The sequence below is a fragment of the Bos taurus genome, chromosome 18 (genome assembly GCF_002263795.3).
Source record: "Bos taurus isolate L1 Dominette 01449 registration number 42190680 breed Hereford chromosome 18, ARS-UCD2.0, whole genome shotgun sequence".
NCBI lineage: Eukaryota > Metazoa > Chordata > Mammalia > Artiodactyla > Bovidae > Bos > Bos taurus.
Genome location: NC_037345.1, coordinates 51044120 through 51067517, shown reverse-complemented (window position 1 = coordinate 51067517; position 23398 = coordinate 51044120). Strand labels below are relative to the sequence as shown.

The window sequence follows — 23398 nt, the reverse complement described above, 5'->3', positions numbered from 1 at the left end:
TAGGAGCCCAGAGAAGATAAATGGAGACAGTCTGGGATGGACCAGGTCTTGACTCCCGGGCAGGATTCAACTCCTGGACTTGCCACTGTATCCCTGTCTATCAACACAGGTAAGGAGTCCAGGACAGGTTCCCATGTGCAGGTTTTCAGTTCAGTTCAGTCTCTTCAGTCGTGTCCAACTCTTTCCCACCCATGGACTGCAGCACGCCAGGCTTCCCTGTCCTTCACTAACTCCCAGAGCCTGCTCAGACTCCTGTCCATCCAGTTGGTGATGCCATCCAACCATCTCATCCTCTGCCATCCCCTTCTCCTCCTGCCTTGAACCTTTCCCAGCATTAGGGTCTTTTCTAATGAGTCAGTTCTTTGCATCAGGTGGCCAAAGTATTGGAGTTTCAGCATCAGTCCTTCCAATAAATATTCAGGACCGATTTCCTTTAGGACTTGATCTCCCCACAGTCCAAGGGACTCTCAGGTATGGGAAGCACATCCTTTCCCCCAAGAAAAGCCAGCAGTTGGGAACCCTTGCCCACCCCATCCCCAGCCCTGGGCCCCTTCTCCCTCAGGAAGTAAAACCCTGGATATTGTGTAAGAAACTTGAGTTCCTACAGTCTTAAACAAGGAGTGGGTAAAGAGTAAGAAGCTACAACTTCAGCTGTAGCCACAGGATACCAGGAAGAAATGCTTGCCCTCAGGAGGAGGAACAGAGATCCAGGTTTTAAGATAACTGCCTAGAAGGTGTGAGGGGTGGAGAGCCACTTGGAGATGCTTTCTAGGCAGAGAACTGGCTGCTGAGCCCTTTGGTTTCCAAACCCTTGGAACTCTGTTGGCCTTGGGAGATAAGAAGCTGGCCCACCTCACTGAGGGTTAAAAATGCCAGCACTCCCCAGAATACACAGGAGCAAAGCATGTGTGAGTAAGCCTGGGAGAGCCTTTGTGATTCCAAGGCAGTATCTCCTCCTTCGATAGATGAAACTGAAGCCAAGCAGAGGAGGGCAAGCCTGGGGCAGCAGCCAGCACATGATGGTCCAGCATCCTGCCCACCCTCCAGCCCGACACGAGGCCAGGAAATCTGGGACTGATGCCTGGCCCTGGCTCTCGCCAGCTCCTTCCTCCAGCCCATGAAGAAAGAATACAGCCCTGCTGCCCACCTGTGCCCCAGCCAGGGCAGTTTTATTGGTGCCATTGGTACAAGGCCTTGGCCAATAGCCCCAAGCCTTTGCCTCCCCCTTTTCTGAGAAGGAAGCTGGATCCTTGCCCTGGCCTCCTAGGAAATAACACATTTGGTCTGATGTGGCTGCGACACACACGTGACACCCTGGGCATAGATCTGTGTGCAAGTCTGTGTCCAGCTTCAGGAAGCAGGAGAAAGTGGAGGCCAGGTTCGTGGGTGGAGCCCCAGCTGGTTGTAGAGATGTGTGGGCAACGTGAGCAGGCCCCAGGTGTACCCCAGCTCCAGTGCCCACTGGTGTGACTGAAGCTCAGGGCTAAGGGACTGTATAATCAGAGATCCTGAGAGAGAAGCCCGAAGGCCAAAGAAGTAAGTGGAGCAGGCCAGGGCAGGCGCCCAGGGGTGGTTTCAGAGAGGGTAGTGTGGGTGCACACACACAGCCCAGGGTTGGGAGAAAATGTGCAAGGGGCCTTTGGTGAGAGGGGCTATGCCTCCCTTCCTTTCAGATCTGCATGCCTGAGCCCCTGGCCTCCTGAAGCTGAAGGAACACACCTCAGGGTGGAGTGGGGGGTAGGGGAGGCTGGGAAGGAAACTCGGCTGGAAGTGGTTTAGGCCTCAGAGCCCACATCCTGTGGGAGGGTCTGGCGAGGGGCCTGGTGTCTGTCGCAGTCCTCGGCGCGCCGCTGGAGTGACAGTCCTCTAGGGGCAGAGATGGTCGACGTCCTCCAGGGAGGAGGCGGCCCAGAGGCGAGGAGGTGGGGTCAGTCCTGCCGCATCCAGGATCAGGAGGCCTCGGGCGAGCGCCGGCCCCCCTCCTCCTCCATCAGCAGCAGACGGCGCCGGCCAGCCTCGTAGTCGGCCTCGTCCACGCTGACCAGCAGGCGGACGGCCTCCCGGCCCACTGCCTCGCGCAGCGCCTCAGTCAGGAACACGCCCCGCAGGGCCTGCAGCAGGGCACCGCTCAGGTAGTCACCCCAGAAGGCGTCCAGGTAGGAGAGCTCGGAGAACTTGATGTCGCACACCACGGAGCCCAGGTCCCGGGAGCGTAGCACCGCGGTGGCCTGCCCAAACACGTCCAACTGCCGTGCCAGTGCCTGGGGCCGCCGCGAGGCCACGCCCTGCTCCAACGCTGGCCCGTGCTCACAGTACTCTGCTCGCACCCTGAGCCGGATGTCTGTGGAGGAGGAGGGACTGGTCAGGGAGGGGCCGCCACCTGCCCTCCCCTCCCCACTGCGCCTCAGCGTGAGTAGCACTGCCCTGGCCCCACATCCTTCCTCCTCCTGGTAACCACACCCAAGTGTGGGTGACACCCTCACTCAGCTTTGTTCTTGTGGTCTGACCTGCTACCTCCTGACCTGGTGGCCCTGCGCTTCCCCTCACGTGCCCCACTCCAGCCTCGCCACCTCCGTGCTCCTCCCCCCAACACCCCGCAGATTCCACCTGGCTCTGGCCCTCCCGTCCTCCAGCTAGGGATGGTCTCTCCCCACTGTCTGCAGGACTTACTCTCTTATTTCCTTCAGGTTCAAACGCCGCCTTCCCAGTGATCCTACTCTGACCATCCAATCTACCACCGCCCCCAGGCCTCTGCACTTCCCAGACCCCATTCCATTTCTGCTCCATTTCCTCCCCCGGCACTTAGCATCTTCTAACCCACCCCGAGCTTTCATTCACTGTCAAGCTAATCACCTATCTGCCCCCAATGTGAGCTCCCTGAAGGGAATTTTGTTTCTTGTTCGCTTGTATAGGTAGCCCCGTGGCACGTAGTAGGTACTCAATACACATTTGTGACAGAACCAACGCATGAATGAATGGACTGGCTTTTAGGTAACCAGCCGTCCCCCTCTTCTGCCCCCAAACAGTGAGATTCATGTGGGGCCAACCATATCCCCAGCCCCCCACCCACCAGGCAGTCACCAGGCCCAGGAGACTCAAGGCCAAACTGGGCTGGCTCTACAGAAGCAGGCACTCTCAGTTCCACAAAGGCTGCCCAGAAGGTGGGCTCTGAGCCCAGGCCTGCTGGGGGCTATTCTGCCAGGGGCGGGGAGAAGGAAACCTATACAAGGCCAGGGACAGACAGGAAAAGACTCCTGAGTTCATCATGTGTACATGGAGCACCTGGATTTTCAGCTCTGATCAATTTCCTTTCTGCTTAAGCCAGTCTGAGGTGTGTCTGTCACTTATAACCCTGCCCACATCCACCCAAATGAGGTGGCAGCTCTGGGCAGGGGGTGGGACGTGGGACTTCCAAGGCCATCCCTATAAATGTGACCTCAGGCGTATCACTTCCCCTCAGTTCAGTGGAATGACTGAACTCCCACCTGTGAATCTGACTGCTGACTACTGATACCCACTCACAACACAGGCTGCCCTGATGATCAGGTGTAAGCTGGAAATGACAAGCAGCAGAGTCATATGAACTCATTTAATCTTCAAAGGACCCTGTGAGGCAGGCCCTAGTATCCCCCCAATTTACAGATAAGGAAATGAAGCCAGATGAGGAAAAGGGGACAACAGAGGATGAGATGGTTGGATAGCATCACTTACTTCACGGACATGAGTTTGAGTAAACTCCAGGAAATGGTGAGAATAGGGAAGCCTGGCCTGCTGCAGTTCATGGGGTCGCAAAGAGTCAGACATGACTTAGCAACTGAACAACAAATGAAAGCAAGGAGAAGTGACCTGCCCAAGGTCCCACGGGCAGGGAATGGCAGCGCGTGACAGTGCGAGGGTCAGAGGGCAGGGACCCTCCCAGGCCCAGACAGCAGCTTCAGGTCAGTGGAGCTGATCCCGCCCCAAGAGCCTTCAGGCACTAGCTATGTGACCTGGAATGAGTCACCACCTCTCTTGAGCCCAGGGTCTTGCCTAAACCAGAGGACAGTCCCTCCTGGAGAGGGTTGTTCAGACGACCATCCATCAGTGGGTGCTACAGAACGGCAGGCACCAGCAGCACGGATGCAGGGGCACGTTCACCCTCTTTGACAGATGAGGCTGCTGAAGCTCTGGGAGGGGAGTGTCAGGCCCCTGACTCCTTTCACCTTTCAAAGACTGTGTCAGCCGCAGAGCAGAAAGCAGCAGGCAGGTCCCCGCTTCCCCAGGCAACTTCTCAGCACCACCCACTTCCTCCTCCCACCCCAAACCCCAAACGCTTCCTCTTTCTGCCTCGAGGGGAAACTCACCCTCTCTGCTCGAGGCCTAGGAAAACCTGTCCAGCCTGGACCCCCAAGACTTCCCACGACACTCAGGCCTGGCTCCCTCCATCCTAGGATCAGACAAGATCTCTGGGCCCACATCCTTGACGCCTCTGAGTATCTGACCAGGCCCTCAATAGGCATGAGCTGGGAAGCAGGGGACCAGGGGGCGGGGTGGGGTGGGGGGAGCAGCACCTGTCCAAGGCCACACGGGGGTGCTCAGCAGCAGAGGCACAGAGCCAGGTGGCGGAGAATGACAGACCTTGAGGCGAGTCCCGGCTCTGCGACTCTCTAGCTGTGGGGCCTTGGGCATGTGACCTCACCTCTCTGAGCCTGTTTCCCCATCTGAAAAACATAAACAAACAAGAGGTCCCTGCTGCACGACGGGGTCATGAGGATCAAATTAGGCAACGCATGAAGCATTCGACCCAGAGCCTAGGCACAGAAGGCACCCCAAAAACAGGAACTGTGATTTCGACACTCCCCTCTACCCCCATGGCCCCTGCCTAAGCCCTGTGCCTGCTCACCTGGGCCCAAGCCAATGTCCTCCCTTGTCTCCTCCTGCAATCCCAGCTCCATCCTCCATACCCTGCCCTCCAGTCACAAGGGAAGTGCTCCCAGCACAAGCCTTACTCACAGAATGAGCTGGCCATCTCCTCTGCCCAGAATGCCCGTCACCCACCAAGGCCTGGCTCACCGGCAGCCTGGGGCCTGCAGCCGCCCAGGTGAACCGCCCCCCAGCTGGCATTTCTCCTCAGCACAGCTGGCTACTAGACATGTGGGAAAGCCTATCTGTTCACACAGAGCCCAACGGGCACGGTTGGGGTGGAAGGAGGACTGGACCAGGGGGGACCCGCACATCCCATTCATTCTTCCGTTTAACAGACATTTACTAAGTGCCAGGAGCGCTGGGGAGACACAAGTGGGACTGTAAGACCTGTGAGCCGCAACCAAGGAGCACTCTGTGCGGTCACACCCTGCGTGCTGTGCTTTGGTCAGTCATGTCTGACTCTTCACGACCCCATGGACTGTAGCCCGCCAGCCTCCTCGGTCCATGAAATTTTCCAGGCAAGAATACTGCAGCAGATTGCCATTTCTACTCCAAGGGATCTTCCCAACCCAGGGATCAAACCCACATCTCTTGCATCTCCTGCACTGCCTGGCGGATTCTTTACCACTGTGCCACCTGGGAAGCCCACCGCACACACGTGACACTCAGTACTTACTGCACCAAGTACTCATTCACACCTGCTGACCCTTTTGATGATGCCTGCAACCTTATGAGGCTGTGCTGCTGTCCCCTTTTGTAGACGAGGAAACTCAGGCAGAGAGGGTGAGTCACCTGCCCCAGGCCACACAGGCAGGAAATGGCAGAGCTGGAATTCCAACCTAGATGCTTGCCTCCAGAGCCCAAGCTCTCAACTATCCCTAAACCGTGTGCTGCCTCTCACACAACCATACACAGAAGTCTATAATTAAAAGACATTCCAAGGGTCAGGAGAGAAAAGTATAGAGTGCGAGTTGTAATTTAGATCAGAATGATCAGAGACAACCTCTCCAGGAAATGACATTGGAAATGCAACGTGAAGGAGGACAAGGAGGTCGAGGCAAACAAGCAGTGAAAAGAGAACAGCGGCTTTCCCACAAGAGAGATCAGTGTTTGTGAAAGCCCAGAGGCAGAGCATGAACTTGGGGCATTCATAGGCCGGGGGACAGAATGGGCGGATCACGCTGGAAAAGGGTACAAGGGGACACCTGGAGGGGCCGGGCTGACTGCGCCCTGGTAGGCTGGGGAGGCGGGAAGTCTGGGGTCTTCCGAGCTTACCGCACATCTCCGCACCTTGGTGGCCTCCTCCATAAAACCACCTCACCCCAGCACCTGTTCTCATGGGGCCACTGTGAGGATGACAAGGCTGGATGCAGGTAAAGGGCAGACTGAGGTCAGTGCCTGGCAGGTAATGAGCCCTCTGCAAGCAGCAGGAAGGAAGTGGCCTCAGGACACCAAGAAGCAGGGGGGTCAGGAACAGAGCCAGGGAGCACTGGGGGAAGGCCAGAAGTAGCTGAATAGTTTCCTCGGGCCAGGAACATGGAGCTTTTGCCTGCGGTCCCTCTCCACAGGTAGGAAACACTGCCTGCCCCCAGGGTGGAGGGCGGGGCCAGGTTTTCTTAGAGAAGAGAGCTGCTCCTGCCTCCTGCACTCAACTGGGCACCAGCACCCCCTTGGCTCCCCTACCCCACACTGCATCAGTCTCTCTTCAGGGGCAAAATGGGCCCCAGAAGGGAATGGGAGGGGCTTTCCAGTGGGGAATCGGGGAACATTTGAGGGACACAGGCCCCGGGAGAGCAGGTAAGCCACCGTGCGTGCCAGACCGTGTGCTGCATATGGCTGGAGCCCAGAGACGACTCTCACTCAGGTCCCCCCTCCGGGAGTTAGTAACAGGAAAAGCTGGGGACCAACGGGATGGGTACCCAGTGGAGAGCAGCCGGGACAGACTCTGTCCCCCAACGCCAGCACCTCCTCTGGACAACAGCCCGCCCTACCCCGGCTCCAGGTTCTTCCCCAAGGCATAGGCAGAAGTCCTTCAACTTTCCTGAACTAATGGACAGGGAGGAACTGTGGGGACACAGGCCACTGAAGTGAACTTGGGAAAAAAAAAGAGACTTCCCTGGCGGTCCAGTGGTTAGGACTCCACGCGTTCACTACTGAGGGCGGGGGGTTTGATCCCTGGTCAGGGAACTAAGATCCTGCAAGCCGCACAGCACAGCCAAAATTAAAAAAAAAAAAAAAAAATCAAACCAGAATCTGATCAGGCCTCTCCAGGCCCAACTATCAATTTTTAGGAAAAACAGACAACAGAGGAACATGGTCAGTCAATCCTATCGCAGAATGTAGTTGGCAAAATCCAATCTTTGGGAAACACAACCACACAACTACCTTCAACAAATACAATGCAAGGCGGGTGGGGGAGGAACAAGACAGGGGGTGGGGGTGGGGGGTGGTGGTGGTGCGTGGGCAGGGTGGATCCGATAGATTAGGAGAGACTCAAGAGCACCAATATTTAGAATAATTAAACATTTAGGCACTGAGAAGACATTTAAGAGTAAGAAGTTACTGGGTTTTCCTTTGTGAGTTTTTTTTTGGCCGGGGGGAAGGCAGGGGGCAGATGCTGAGCTGTGCAGGTTGCAGGATCTTAGTTTCCTGACCAGGGATTGAACCTGGGCCACTGCAGGGAAAGCGCCAAGTCTGAGTCCTAACCACTGGACCACCAGGGAACTCAATTCATATCTTCTTGAGATACACAGTGAAAAACCTACCCCTGAAACTACAGGACACCTGGAACTGACTCCAAAACAACGTGGCTAATGAAACCATGGCCTGACAGTGGCAGAGGCTGGGTGCTGGGGAGCCCGGGGTTGAGGTTCTTAATGCTAGTCTGTCTGCTTCTGTTTCTTATCCAGAAACAGATGAGGGGATGGGCAAAGAGACTGAGGGCGGGGGGAAGTGGAAGCAAAGCTCAGCCTGTCATTCAAGCCCTCCAATTGCTTCCCATCATTTAAAAGACGCAAAGGCCTGGCCTGAGGCTCACTGGCTCTGCAGGACAGGCCCCTGGTCACTCTCCTGCCCTGGCCTCCTTACCGCCCCCGCACTCCCCCTGCTCCAGGCTCACCATCTTCCGCTCCACCACTGACATGTTCCTGCTCAGGTCTCAGCTCCCGCTGTCTCTTCAACCTGAAACACCCTTCCTCGGCCATCCACACCCACTGCCTCTCTCCCTGTCTTCTGAGAGGCATTCCTAGACCACCCTACCCTGAAAATCCATCTAGAACTGCATTTCCCATCATTCTCTATGCCCTGTCCCTGCTGGTTTCTCTCCACAGCTGACATCGTCAGTCTCTCTCTTCCTTCTCTTAGCTTTCTCCTCCCACCAGAATACAAGCCCCTTGAGGGCAGGGCCTCCAGTCCCGTCTATGGGATGTGAGCACATAGTCAGTGCTCTATAAACGCGTGTGACAACCAAATGAACAAACCCAGGCTTTTGCCCAGCCTGTCCGCTCCACACGATGGTGGACGGTATCTCTACCTCAGGGGCCATCTTGAGGACTCAAGGTCCGGAGTAGCACGCTCAGCACAAAGCACAGTGGACGAGGGATGAGGAAACTCAGAGGTCCCGTGGCTGAGTCCAGGATCCCCCAGGGCCCATTCCTCACACTCTGGGGCCCTCAGGAGTTCACTTTGGTTCTATCCCTCAGCGGAGTGCCATTGACTGGAGGCTCCAACCCCACGGGTGGCACAGGTGAGGAGGGGGGCCCCCCTTCCTCAGGTCTGGAGGGCCTCCTTCCAACCCCAAGACTAAGCCATCTCCATTTTCAGGGGAGAAAACCTGGGCCCTACAGGGGAGAGCCTCACGCCGGCCCCACCCTGCCTGGTGAGTCAGCAGTCAGACCTGCTCACTCATCCCCTACATCAGGAACCGGTCACACCCAGGTTAACCACCTCCCCACCCTCAGTCAAGACGCTGAAGCCTCCAGCAGCAAGACCGCTCCCTGGCCTCAGCTTGGCCTGCTCCCCAGGGAGGCAGAGGCTCTCCGGGCTCCCAGCCACGGGGTGGCCCTAATTACCACCTGACTAGGGAAGAGTCACAACCAAGCAGCCACCCCCTCACGTGGGGGCCCTCTGGGGTCACGGCTAGTTCTGCTGGTCTGCTCCTCCTGACAGCACCCAGGACAGGTATCTGCAGCCTCGGCTACGGGGTGGCTTTGGTGCCCAGGGCCTGGGGGGCCGAACTGGGCACCGAGAGGAAGCAGAGCATGCGCTCCTGAGGGGTGGAGGCTCTGCAGGTGAGGAGGAAGGCCTCCCGCCCCCACTGGAGGCTGAGGTCTCCTGGGGAATGCAGAGTGCTGCCACTCCCCCTCAATCTTCCCACTTGTGATCCCATCCCCACCCAGTCCAGCCTGAGCCTCTCACTAGCTGATACCCTGTGACCGAGCCTTGTCCCACTCAGAAGGGGTACCAGAGCAGCGTGTGGAAGTGTGAGAGAGTGAGTCCTCTCCTCACAACCAGTGAGAACTTCTCATGGGAAGGTCTTCATGAGTCTGCACAACGGAGTCCCCTACCCCACCCAACCCAACAAGTCTGCAGGTCCAGTCAGCTCTATGGTTTATTTCCATAGGTTCACCTCCTTCTCGCCTCTCCAATGCCACTACCCCAGGCCAGACCTCAGCCCCATCCGTGTTAGACTTGAAGCCACTCCACTCAGGTCCCTGCTTCCCCTATGTTGCCTGTATTTCCCAGGTACCTGGCAGGGCATGTGCCTGTCCAGCAGTGTTCTAAACACTGTGCAAATTCTAACTCATTCACTGATTTTCTAGATGGAATCAGAGTTCACCTTACTGCCACGCTAAAAGAAAAACTCCCTTGGAAAGACTTGACTTCTAATATAAAATCTAACTCCCATCTGCCCTGAGGCCTGCCAAGCCCAACCTCTCAGGCTCTGCTTGGCTCTTCCAATAAAAAATGAAAATGAAGGTAAGGGATTGTCAGGAAAGGCCTCCTGGAGAAGGCTACACACAACATAATCCTTCAACTATGGGTGGGAGGTAGACCACCAAGATGGCTACAGAAAGGGCAAGAATTCTGCTGTGCTGAACAGGTGCCCGAGCCACTGCCCACCCCCTGGGTGTCAGACGGGGGGGTGCTTCACCCGCCTCCAGCTCTACACTGTACATGCACTCCCCGAGGCACACACCAACACCTACCACAGGTCACTTTGCCTTCTGAGGTGGGCCGGGCTGGCTCCTGCTGCTGCTGGGGAGTGGTGGTAGCCCCCCTCCGCCGCCGTCTGGCACCACCACTGGGACGGCCCCGACTCCGCCGCTGTCGCTTAGTTGGGGGAGAACCTGAGGAGAGAAAGATGAGGTAGGCTGAGGACCAGATGACAGGTGGAGCATCAAGATGGGAGCCCAAGGAAGCGCTCAAGTCTGGACTCTGGGCTGGGGGACCCTGGGTGAGCCCCTCTGCTTCCTGGGCCAGAAGATGGAGAGTACAGACAAGTAAGCATCATGTAGGACAGGTGAGCACACCCCACCTGGCAGTTCCACCCTCAGGTGTGACCCTAGAGAAACCCTGACTACTCACACCAGGAAACAGGCAGGACAACAGCTGCGGGAGCCTGGAGCTCTGTTTATAGTTTCTAACCATGCAAACCTGAAAACAATGTAAATGTCTGACAAAAAGTGCACAGGGGAGTTTCCAAATAGATTGCTGAGTGAAAGAAAGCAAGTAGCTACAGTTTGCTACATTCTATATAAAAAAGGAGAGGAAACAAGATGTATACATTTTTTGCTATTTCTGCAAGATGAAACACTATAAGTCTATAGGGGAAATGAAATTGATTATCTACTGGGAGGAAAAAGAGACAACAAAAGAAACGATACTTCTAAGAACATATTTTCTGCATATTTTAGATTTGACTTTGGAATCATGTAACTGTTTTATGACATACTCAAAAAAATAAGGAGGCAAAATAGAGCATAAAATTAAACAGAAACAAATGAATCTACACATATATAGAATAAGTAACACACAACAGGAGAAAAGGATTTTAAGTAACTAGGAAGAATATTGTGACCATAAACTCTTAGTAGGATATACTCTGAAAACAAAAATCACACAAAAAAATCTTATGTTTCATTCAATAGACATGGTTAGCACTTCTTAAGTTTGAAATTGTTTTATTATTGTTGTAAAATGAAGCAAATAAGTCCATGTCTTAATGTTACCAAGACTTTCAGACTAAGATAAAAATGTCCTTGTAAGGACTTCCCTGGCAGTCCAGTGGTTAGGACTCTGTGATTTCACTGCCAATGATGCAGGTTCAATTCCTAGTCAGGGAACTAAAATCCCCACAAGCCAGCTCAGTGCAGTCAGGAAAACAAACTAAAAAAAAAGGTCCTTGTAATGTTAATTTTGAACTGAAAATACTAACATGAATTTGTATTTAAAGGCACAGTTTCTAGTTTGGTTCACTGTAAGAGCCTAGAAACAATGCACCTACTCAGCCCCTGAATCTTGGTCTCTAAATACCACTGCCTCTAAGAGAAACCAGGCTTCTGGAAACAGCTGATTCCAGGGCTGGGGAAGGAAAATACAAGGGAACCCAGGACATCCTGCAGTCCTACCTACAAACCAAGAAGCACTCAAAGAACGAAGCAGACACACCAAAAAGACACAGGAGCTAGCCAATTTGAACATCAGGAAGAATAACTGATTCTAACACTTTAAACACACAAGTATATATGAGTCCATGGTGACACTCCTCACTTGGAAAAGAGAGGGAGGGATGGATGGAAGCAAAGAGTAAAGTTAAAACTCCTTTTGAGAAAATGCCAGATAACAGACACAGGAGAGAATCAGAAAATCATCACCGTGAGAACACCAGTACAACAACTGGTTCAGGCAAAGATTTCCAACGGCTGCTAAACCCACTGGGGATGCTGCTGGGGAACAGGACGGGTAAAAATGTCATCCCACAGATTATCTACTAACCACGAAGGGAAAAATACCTCTGTACTAAGGGCAAATATACCAGATAACCAGGTAAACAAACTTGCTCGCTCACAAAAGGAAAACCAGGTCTCCTCATGTGCTCCAACGTGAAGCTGACGGCATCAACCAAGGAACATCCTGGCCAAATCCACATAACCTGAATCTAACCAACTCTCTAAACACCATTCCCAAAATACAGAGGACAGAGGTATAAGTTAAAAGATACTCTCAAGAAATTATCAGACACATCCAGAAACAATCAGGACACTAAAAAACAAGTGGCCTGGTCAATGTCATGAGGAAATAAAGAAAAAGCTACCCGGTGGCAGAGGGTGGGGGTTCTATAGTAGAGATTAAGGTGACTAACAACTGAGTGCACAACAACACATCTGTCAGTGGATCCTGAAAGTCCAGACAGTATGGAGAAGATCTGAGACAGGCTCATTAGGATACCAGAGGATTAGTGCTCATACCCTTTCTCAGGTATGATAATGGTCTTGAAGTGGTATCAGACAATCTCCTGATTCTCAGGAGATGCCTGCTAATTTAGGGGTAAAGTGTCCTGATGCCTATAATTTACTTTCAAAGAGTTCAATAAAAAACCACAGAGTTACATACACACACACACACAAAACAAAACTGGCAAAACGTTAAAATTACTGAATCAAGGTGAAAGATATGAACAAGTTCACTGTACTAATCTTTCAACTTCTCTGTGTATTTGAAATTACATTTGAATGATTAAAAACTTGGGAGAGGGGAGGAGAATAGATAAATTCACTGCCATGGCAATGTAACAAAACCAGTTAGAAACCCAATGTGAATAAATCTCAGGAACACATCCAATAAATGCAGCCATGTGAAGGATAACACCTACAAGGTGATGCCACTTAAACGACAAAAAACCACAAGAGACAACTGCACAGGTTACTTTTGGACCCAGGTCTTTGCAGCAATAAACACACAAACCCACACACAAACACAAAGGAAAATGAGACAGAATTGGGACTTCCCTGTTGGTCCGGTGGCAAGCAATCCGCCTGACAATGCAGGGGACACTGCTTCGACCCCTGATCTGGGACGATCCCATGGGCCTTGAGGCAACTGAGCCCATGCACCACAACTATTGAGACTGTGCTCTAGAGCCCACAAGCTGCAACTACAGAGACCATCTGCGCAACTACTGAAGCCCGTGCACCCTAGAGTCCACGCTCTGCAACAAGAAACCACTGCAGTGAGAAGCCTGCACACCCCAATTAGAGCAGTCTGCACTTGCCACAACTAGAGAAGGCCCGAGTGCAGCAATGAAGACCAAGCACAGCCAAAAATAAAATAAATATATACATTTAAAAGAAAAACAGGCAAAATCACCCCTCAGGCTCCTTTCTTGATGGGTCAGGATAAGGTAGGTTCATGAGGGTTCAGAAGGGCCAGTGAGGGACACGCACCTGTCTCCCACTGACCCTGCTCAGCATTTGAAGAACTGCTTGACTGGCGACGGCGACGGCAGCTGCCCTCCATCCTCCGTGAAGAAGAACTGGACAAGCCATAGCTGTAGCGCTCTGGAGACACTGGGGATGGGGCAGGGGATGGAAAAAAGTATTTGAAACCTCCAGCCTCTCCCAGGCCCAGCCTCCAATTCTCACCCCTCCCCCCAAAGATGAAAGCCTGCCCCACAGGGTGCCTGAGTTCCCCAGAGGTCAAAGCCCAGACAGCCACTCCTCCTCAAACACCTCCAGCCCAGTAACTGCTCCGTGCCTCCCAGGATAGCAGACTCATCACCTCCTGGGGCCACCCAATCCATGTCTACAGCAGCACCAACTGTCAGAGCTATTCTGTAAGCTGAGTTATGGTCAGGATTCAGGCAACGCTGCCTACGCGCTCCCAACCACCCCTGGGTCTCCCTGAGGCCCTAAGGAGTAGGCAGGCCCCTGCAAGCTCCCCAAATCTTCTCTTCCAGAGCCTGACCTCCAGACACATTTTTCCCAAAATGCTGTCAGTTCTGCCTTAAGGTTATCCTTCTCCTGGTTATCCAAACCCCATGGGCTTACCCTAGACAGGGAAGTTCACAAACGCCCTCCCCAAACTAGCCACAGCACCTCCAGTAACCCAGCCAAGGGCTCAACAGTTCACAGCCTCAGCACACAAGGGGCTCCTCACCTGCTCGGGACTGCTCTAGGAGTCCTTCCCTTACAAGGGTTAAGGGCATTAACTCTGGAGACAAACTAGCAGGATTTGAATTCCAGCTGTGTTATCTGCAAGCTCCTGTGTGACACGGCTTCTCAACTACTCTCTGCCCTTATTTCCATCTCTGCTCCTGCCACATTGGCCTCAGATAGTGCCAAACTCAGTCCCACCTCAGGACTAGACAGTCTGTCTTTCCCTATTCCTAGAATGTTTTCCTCTTGAGATCTAGACACTCGGGCAGTACAGCAGCCTCAGTTCAAACGTCACCTTCTCGGAAAGGACTTAACTGGTTATACAAACTTAAGGGGGTGGCGTTTCACTCTGAAACACTCCACAGTTCCTACTCTCTGTGCTCCACTCTTCTGCTTCAGTCTTTCCATAACCACATCTAAAAGTAAATCATTCAAATAAAATTATCTTCATAGACTAAAATAACAGTAATAATAAGTCATTCATCTGTCTCATAGTCTGATATCGTTTAGTCGCTGCTCACCTCCAACTCTTGTGCGACCCCATGGACTGTGGCCCTCCAGGCTTCTCTGTCCATGGGATTCCCCAGGCAAGAATACTGGAGTGGGTTGCCATTTCCTTCTTCAGAGGATATTCCTGACCCAGGGATTGAACCCGTGTCTCCTGCATTGGCAGGCGGATACTTTATCACAGAGCCACTAGGGAAGCCCTCTATAGTATGATACCCCCACTAAATGAAAACCTCAGGGAACAAACATTTTGTCAGTCTCATCAAGCTGTACCTCCTGTTCCCTATTTCCCAGAGACACACAGGATTCAACTGTTATATGTGGGCAAGCTGCTTAACTTCTCTGAACCTACTGTGCTTTCCCTGTACAGTGGGGACACTGACGGGACTTCCACTTAGGATTACTGGGGTGGGGGTGGGGAGTCATAAGGTGATAGTACACATGAAGAAGGACTTACTGCTATGCCCGGCATGAAGTAAGCCCTCCGTAAACAGTGGCCACAAACATCACTACTGACGTGGCCAAATTTCACAAGCTCACCCCTCCCAAAGCCATGCCTCCTCCCTCTCGTGTTTCTCATTGATACCCTGGGAGGAGGAAAGTGCGATGAGACACATACTGTCTGATATGGCTGTCTTCATATCAGGCACTGGGGAGGCCCAGCGAAAGCAAGGCCCTCTCCCCAGCGGAAGTCGGTCGCCCTCCCATTCCACCATACCTGGCCGACGCCGCTTGCGCGCCAGGTGCGGCAGCAAGTCGTGGCGGGACAGTAGGCGCAGGAGTTGCCCCAGCAGCCTCAGGTTGCTCTCGTCGCACTGCCCGCGGCGCTCCAGCTCCAGCAGCAGCTCCAGGCCACTGCGGGCGCGGGCCAGGCCGCCGGGGGCACCCGGGACCTCGTCCAGCAGGAAGGCTAGCAGCTCCAGCTCGCACTCGGTCAGCTGCCCGCCCACCACCTCGAACATACGGTGAAGCGATAGCATCCCGTAGTAGTCCAGACACTCATCCTCCTCCCAGCTCGGGGCCGGGGTCGACCCGGTCAGCGCCATACCCGGGGGAGCGGGGCAGAACAAGCTCAGAACCAGGGCCTAGAACCCACACAGCGAGCAGGAGGCAGTGGTCAGCGACGCGGGGACCTAGACCTCAACCCCTGCCTGTGCGTGTCCCCAGCCGCGTCCAGCCGGGCAGGGCCACCCTCAGTCCCAGCCCTTGGAGCCTCCCCTCTCTGCCACAAGAGAATGGTATCGCCCGAGGTCCCCTAGTAACAGGTCCAGACGCCAGACCCCGCTCATCCTCCTACCACTCGGACTGGCCAGACCCGAGGGCCCCTCCCTAGGTGGTATGTTCCGAACAAGCCTCCCAACACAGCAAGTGACTCGGTCCGAACAAGCCTGGGGGCCCGACGCGGGGCACCCCGCCAATCGCCCTTTGTGAGCAATACTGTCCGGACATGCTCCTTGGCTCCGTCCAGAGGTACTGTCCGATCGGCCATACAGGTCAACCTAAGTGGTACCGCCCGAAAGTGACCCTCTGTCCCCTACAATGAGACCGACCAAAGCCGCCCTTCGCCCCACACAGGTGGCGCTGTCCGAATCCGACCCTCTTGCCCTGGAAGGGCGGTACCTCCCTCTCCCCAGCACCCAGGTGGTCCCGTCTACCCGCCACTAGTCGCTTGTAGGCCTCTCTATAGCCTTACCGAATTCCGGCGTCTCACGACTCCCAGGCGACGGCTGCAGCCACTTGTTTTGGATCTTTCTGGCACCTTCTCTATTATTACGCCTGCGTCACCTCGCCCCTCCTCCTTCGCCCAACTCGCGCAGGTGCGACCGCCACGCCCCTTAAGCGCAAGCGCAGAGCTTCCAGGCCCCTCCCCTGGGTCCGCCCCCAACCGTAGTGTCTGGCAGGCCTGTGCTGCGCCTGCGCAGAGCGAAAGTGGAGCCGCAACTGGGCTGGAGTTGGTGGTACCCTTTTGCAGGGTCGACTCGAGCTACAGTGTCCTTGTTGCCCCACATCCCGACCTGCTGAAACTACTCATGTCATGGACTACAACCCCCTCCTAATCACGACCTAGAAGCCCACGTTACCACTGTTTTCACCTGCCCGTGGCAAAGGATCATAATCACGATCGTCCTGGCTCTGGGTAGTGCCAAGACTCCTTATGATCAGGACTTGGACTTCCCTCCATTAGACTGCCCCTTACTTCTACTGGCAACCTATACCCCATCTGTGCCATCTCGTGATCCCGACTGGAATCCCACCTCATCCCACCCTATAAATTCCTTCCTCACTCAAGGCTAGGACTCTCCGTCTCATTTAAGGAGCCAGTACCTCCTTCTTGATTGCAATAGGCCCCTACATCTTGATTGTGCACTTCAGGATGGTGTCCGTCATGACTCCCCCGTTACAGTCAGAATCCCCTCCAGGAACTCTAACGCCCTGCCCCCCAAACCCTTTAAAATCTCTGACCTCCAAGGTCACAGGGAACTCTCAATACGCCTCTAATCTGCACCTACCAATTTCACTCTGACAAAAGCAGGTCTATATCAAGAGAGTTGGTGTCAAGGCTGCACGTCTAAGTACTACCACCCCCCACCCCCACCAATCCTGCGGCAGAGCCCTGGACGTTTTGGCCATCCTGCCCCTTCCCCACTTGGGTGACTCAAGGTGAGGGCCCTCAAGTGTCTTGGGACAGGTTCTGGGACCGGTTCCCATCCCCTTGGGACTCCTGGGTCCTGCCTCGCACTGGCTATAGCAGTAACCTCGGAAGAGTTCCTTCCCTTCTCTTTTATGGTTCTTTGCCACCCTACGGACTGTAACCCGCCAGGCTTCTCCATCAATGGGATTTTCCAGGCAAGAACACTGGAGTGGGTTGCCATTTTCTTTGTTGTTTTTTTTTTTTTTGGGGGGGGGGGTTCCATTTTCTTCTCCAGGGGATCTTCCCACCCCAGGGATCTAACTCAGGTCTCCCGCATTGTAGGCAGACTCTTTACCCTCTGAGTCACCAGGGAATCCCCTCTCTTATGGCAATTGTCACCTCTTGAAACCCAGTCCTGGGCCAGACACACAGTAGGCGTCCAATAAGTGAATATCATTAAATTCACCGAAGAGTGGGAGGGAAGGGAAAGCAATTTTACAAACAGGGAAGGACTATGTCCAGGTTAGATGGGTTATAGTGAGCATCCGCATTGTATCAGGCCCTGTGTTGAGTATTTCTACCTGATTGATTTCATCCAACCCCCTCAACAGCCTTTGAGGTAGATTTGATTCAAGCCCATTTTATTCAGGAGTAAAAGTGAGGTCCACAGAGGGGAAATACCCCAAGTGTGTTTGACTCCAAAGTTGTGCTCTCAGACATGTTCGGTCTCTTCAGCTATAAAATTACACTTCTGTTAAGGTCTCTTGCCACCCAGTCCACTCCAGGGTCCCTTGCTTTCCCGTGATGCCATTTCTTTTCACTCAACTTTCAGACTTGGCGGTAGAGCTACCCGGGAGAACTGCGCAGGCGCTTCTCCGAGCCCGGAGCCCCGCCCACAGGGCACAGTTGCGTGCGTGGAGAAACTCGCCGAGCCCCGCCTGAGCGTCCACGCGCAGGCGCAAGGGCGCGTGCCCTCCGCTTTCGGCTCTGATTGGCTGTCAGGGGTAAGGGAGCCGCCCAATGGGAGGTGTGAATAGTGAGGGGTCCCGCACGCCTGGAACTGAGGGTCTGTGTCAAGAGCGGCGGGGGCTGCAGGAGGTGAGAGAGACGGGTGAGGGCGCCCCGGGGCGGGCCGGGGAAGAGAACGCTGGGCATACGGAGAGGGCGGAGGGAGAACGAAGGGGACACCGAGGGTCGAGGAGCTTTGGGGCCTGCGCTAGGGCGGGAGCGGCGCGGAGTGGAAAGAGCGCTCCTTCCTCGGTGCCCTGTAGTGTTGACTGAGCGCCTGTGGCGTGCAGGCCCCCCGCTGTTTGCAGGGCTCTCTCAGGCTGCGGCGTTGATAAGTTTGGTCAGAGAAAAGGGTTGTGTCTCAGAAAAGTTGAACTTCCAGACCCCTGGGGGGCTCTTTTTTGAAGGACTTTTGTTGATTCCCTAAATAAACCCATCTTTCTCCTCAGTAGTTCACAATCCAAGATTGGGAAATGGGAAATGTTGACTAGGAAAGTCCACACTTCGGGTCTTTTTACACATTTACTGGGTGCCTCCTGTGTAAAAGCCTTGCACCAGGCGCTGGGCCTCGCTAAAGGGGAATTCTCTTTTGGCACCAGAGCTGTAAACAATGAAAAGTTGAACTCTCAGGCCCCTGGTTTCCGGGAAGATCCGTTGAATGGCTTTTGTGTGCCAGGGCCCCGGGCAACTCAAAATTAGGGAAGGAGTCAAAAAGTTAGCTCTTGGGCTTTTAATGAATCATTTACGCAAGGAGGATATATTGGACACCAGCTGATAGCAGGGCCCAGTGATGGGCCTTGTTATTGTGGGAATTCACAGTTTAATAGGAGGGCTGGTCTGGTGGGAAAAGTGGAATGTGCACAGAGACCCTTAAATTCTCAGAGCCTCACTTCCTGAAAGGAGCATTATTCATTCAGCAAATATACTCAGTGCCTATTGTGATGAGACCTCTGGGAGCTTAACATTTTTAACTCTGTCCCAAGTTTATGATATTTATGATAATGGAGGTGGCACAGGATACCATAAAAACCCCAAGGAGGGACTTCCCTGGCAATACAGGTTATAACTCCATGCTTCTAGTGGAGGGGGCAGGTTCGACCCCTGGTCGGGGGCAGATCCCACATGCTAAAAGGTGCAGAAACTTTTGTGTGCACACCTGAAAGCTGAACTCTGGCACTAACAGATGAGTTGAAGAAGAAATGGAGATGGTGGGGATTATATTTGGAAAATTACTACTGAGGCGTGCGTGGGGGCAGTCTGAAGGACTCTGTACCCCCATTGTGTGAAGGGGCCTGGGTTGGGTTGAGCCTACACCAATAGAGGGAGATAGGGGGCACATAGAGGGAAGTTCAAAAGTTAAAATCCCTGCACTTGATCAGTGGTTTTGTTGATGACAGCAGCCCCTACAATGCATCACATCTGCCTTGCCAGCCTTCTCAGTCTGATGAGTTTATCTCAAGTTCATGATATTTGCTATAATGGAGGTGGCACAGAATACTATAAGAACCCCAAGGAGGGACTTCCCTGGTGTTGCAGTAGTTATAAGTGTAGGGGGCACAGGTTCAACCCCTGGTTAGGGCAGATCCCACATGCTGAGAGATGCAGCCAAAAAAAAAAAAAAGAACCCCAAGGAAGAGGGAGTGGCCACCACCCTGTGGATATAGATATGTTATTTAAAAAGACTTCACAAAAGGAAATGCTGGGTGGGAGTTTGTTAGACAAGAAGAGAAAACTTTCTTGCCAGAAAGAATAGCAGCATCAAAGACTTAGAACAGGAAAACATTTCTGGAGAATTACAAGTAATGATTCTATCTAACCTTGATCAAGTACCAGGGACTTTGTGGTCATTAGTACTTTTAGCCCATTTCACAGGTGAGAAGACAGTCTCAGAGAGACAAAGTAAGTGGTGGAGCTCAGATTCAAGCCGAGGGCAGTGTGGTTCCAGAGCCTGTGCTCTTAAACTTTGCTGCATCCCTTTGTGTACACATAGATGGAGGAAAGATGCTGCGAAGAGAGGACATGCACAGGCAAAAGCCAGCAGGCCCCTAAAGATACATTATGTTCTTGGAAAGGGTGTGACCAGCCCTCTGGGTAAGGAGGGTGGCCTCAGAGGCCAGACTGAGGAGGGCTGTCTCCCTCTTGCAGATGCCTGGGCGCCATGGGGTGCAGTTCAACTACAGAGTCATGGGCTCACTGAAGACTGAGGTATAAACATTGGATCCAGACTTGCTGATTGGTAGAGACTGGTGAGTGATGACGTGGGCAAGGGAACTCCTGAGACATCCCCCCTCCCCTGAGTTCCTGGTGTCTCATTAGGCCCCCCTCCTTTCTCCAGGCACCACCTTCCGCGCAATGGCAGAGGTGGTGGCTGAAGTGGCTGAGGTAGCTGAGATGCCGACACAAATGTCACCAAGGGTAATGGAGATGTCAGCACCGATATTAGGGGAGAAGATGGAGCTGTCAACGGAGCTGACTGAGATGACACCTGGGGAGGCCGTTGCCTCCTCCCTCTTCTTCCAGTTCATGTGCTCTGAATGTGGCAACCTCTACAACACGCTGGAAGAAGTCCTCTCACACCAGGAGCAGCACGTGCCCACTGTCACAGAGGAGGAGGCACTGACCACCCAGGACACTGGCCTGGAGCCGGAGCTGGTGCCAGGCACTGAGGAAGGGCCTTTCCAGTGCGGTGAGTGCAGCCAGCTCATCCTCTCCCCCAGGGAGCTCCTTGCTCACCAAGATGCCCACCTGCGGGAGTCTGCAAGCCAGATCCAGTACCAGTGTGGAGACTGCCAGGAGCTGTTTCCCTCACCTGAGCTGTGGGTGGCTCACCGCAAGGCCCAGCACCTTTCCACTGCAGCAGCTAAACCTCCGGTGCCACCGCCTCTGCCTCCCGTCACACCACCACCTCCACCCCCTGCTCCACTCGAAGTCAAGATGGAGCCCTACGAGTGCCCCGAGTGTTCTACCCTCTGTACCACCCCCGAGGAGTTCTTGGAGCATCAAGGCACCCACTTTGACTCCCTAGAGAAAGAAGAGCACAATGGGCTAGAGGAGGAGGAGGAAGATGATGAAGACGACAATGAAGAGACAGAGGAAGAGGAAGAGGCAGCAGCCGAGGTTGGTGACGATGCAAAGGGAGGTGACAAGTCTGCAGCTGGCCAGGCCCAGGGCAGTGGGGATGGTCCCCCACACTGTACCTCAGCAGGGACACGCCGGCGACACCGGCGGGCATCCCACGGCCCAGCCTCAGCGGCTCACCCCTTCTACTGCAGCCAGTGCCAGCGAAGCTTCAGCTCTGCAAACCGGCTTCTGGCTCATGGGCGGGCGCACGTGGGTGGCACCCATGAGTGTACGACCTGCTCCAAGGTCTTCAAGAAAGCAGCCTCCCTGGAGCAGCACCTGCGGCTGCACCGCGGTGAAGCCCGCTACCTCTGTGTGGACTGCGGCCGTGGCTTTGGCACGGAGCTCACTTTGGTGGCCCATCGGCGGGCCCATACTGCCAACCCACTGCATCGCTGCCGCTGTGGCAAAACATTCAGCAACATGACCAAGTTTCTCTACCACCGGCGCACGCACGCAGGCAAGAGTGGGGCACCCCCCTCAGCAGCACCACCCACGGTAGCATCTGCGGTGGCCTCCCTGGCTCCAGCCGAGCCCACACCTCCCCCCCCAGCCCCTCCCACCCCACCTGCCCAGCTGCCTTGCCCTCAGTGCCCCAAATCCTTTGCCTCGGCCTCCCGGCTCTCCCGGCACCGGCGCGCCGTCCACGGGCCCCCTGAGCGGCGGCACCGTTGCGGCGTCTGTGGCAAGGGCTTCAAGAAGCTGGTCCACGTGCGCAACCATCTCCGGACACACACGGGCGAGAGGCCCTTCCAGTGCCATGCCTGTGGCAAGACTTTCGCTTCTCTGGCCAACCTCAGCCGCCACCAGCTGACCCATACAGGCGTGCGTCCCTACCAGTGCCTGGACTGTGGTAAGCGCTTCACACAGAGCTCTAACCTGCAGCAGCACCGGAGACTGCACCTGCGGCCAGTGGCATTTGCCCGCGCGCCTCGCCTTCCCATCACTGGACTCTACAACAAGAGCCCCTACTACTGCGGGACCTGTGGCCGCTGGTTCCGTGCCATGGCGGGCCTGCGACTGCATCAGCGGGTCCACGCCCAAGCACGGACCCTGACACTGCAGCCTCCCCGGTCGCCCCCTCCTGCCCCGCCCCCACCCCCCGAGCCTCAGCAGACGATCATGTGCACCGAGCTCGGGGAGACCATTGCCATCATTGAGACGTCCCAGCCACTGGCCCTTGCAGACACGCTGCAGCTGTGCCAGGCAGCCCTGGGGGCCTCTGAAGCAAGTGGGCTGTTGCAGTTGGACACAGCCTTCATGTGACACAGTTAAAGATCAACAATAAAAAAATTTGGTTGCAAAACAAGTATGGGCACCTCTGGGGAGAAGGGGATCACCCCCTGAAAAGCCACTTTGGTGCCCACTGGGTGCCAGCATCCATCCTGGCCTCTTCCCTACTGACTCTTCAGAACGGCCCCACCAGGTGTCACCTTTCTCTGCCTGAGGGGACACTGAAGCTCTGAGACACCATACAATGTGTCCTAAGCCACCCTACTGCGTTGCAAAGTGGGGTTCTCCAAGACTCTTTGCTCCGTGTCACCCTGGTGCCTAGGAATGTCAGGTAACCTTTCCTGAGCCCCGACCATCTGCCAGGTCTCTGCTGGGCACTGTCACATTCCTCTTCAGGTCCTCTGCTTGTTCTCCACCGCCCGCCCCTACCCTTGCCTTCCCTGGACTCTGGGATCCCTGCATTTGGCTCTGCCTGGTGGAAGAAGGTACTTGACTTCTCTGGGCTTCTTTCATCTCACTTCCAGCTGAAAGATGGGTATTCAGCTGCAGATGGGTGATACTGGAGACCCAGACATGAGTCAAGACAGGGGCTGTGCCCCAAGAGCCATACACAGGGGTTGGAGGAACACACCCAAGTACAGATGGCCTTGTTCCCTGAGTGTCTTGTTGATTTATTGAGCCTGGGTGTCGTAAGGCCCACCCTCTGTGTGCTGGGGCCCAAAGACGAGTCAGGCGTCTGCGGTGCCTGAGGCGGGGCAGGCACACTTCAGCTCCAGGGTCCCCAGGGCGGCAGTGGGGAGGTGTAGGGACAGTAGGAGCCCGGAGCAGGAAACAAACC

The 23398-nt window shown here is 54.5% G+C and overlaps 2 protein-coding genes and 1 long non-coding RNA gene across 3 annotated transcripts; 2 read left to right on the top strand and 1 right to left on the bottom strand.

The window, feature by feature from the left end:
• The first annotated feature begins 20 nt into the window (after nt 1-20).
• On the top strand, nt 21-1146 carry LOC132342860 (uncharacterized). Its single transcript, XR_009491433.1, has 2 exons — nt 21-109; nt 966-1146. It is a non-coding gene; the product is annotated as an uncharacterized lncRNA (long non-coding RNA).
• Nucleotides 1141-16332, bottom strand: DEDD2 (death effector domain containing 2). Its single transcript, NM_001076017.1, has 5 exons — nt 16261-16332; nt 15286-15652; nt 13350-13472; nt 10113-10253; nt 1141-2341 (listed from the first exon to the last, which is right to left on the bottom strand). Exons 2-5 carry the CDS (start codon nt 15611-15613, stop codon nt 1950-1952), a joined length of 984 nt encoding a protein of 327 aa, NP_001069485.1. The 5' UTR covers nt 15614-15652; nt 16261-16332; the 3' UTR covers nt 1141-1949.
• A 1928-nt stretch (nt 16333-18260) lies between these two features.
• On the top strand, nt 18261-23218 carry ZNF526 (zinc finger protein 526). Its single transcript, NM_001101997.1, has 3 exons — nt 18261-18297; nt 20353-20453; nt 20543-23218. Exon 3 carries the CDS (start codon nt 20560-20562, stop codon nt 22591-22593), a length of 2034 nt encoding a protein of 677 aa, NP_001095467.1. The 5' UTR covers nt 18261-18297; nt 20353-20453; nt 20543-20559; the 3' UTR covers nt 22594-23218.
• Nucleotides 23219-23398: the final 180 nt, after the last annotated feature.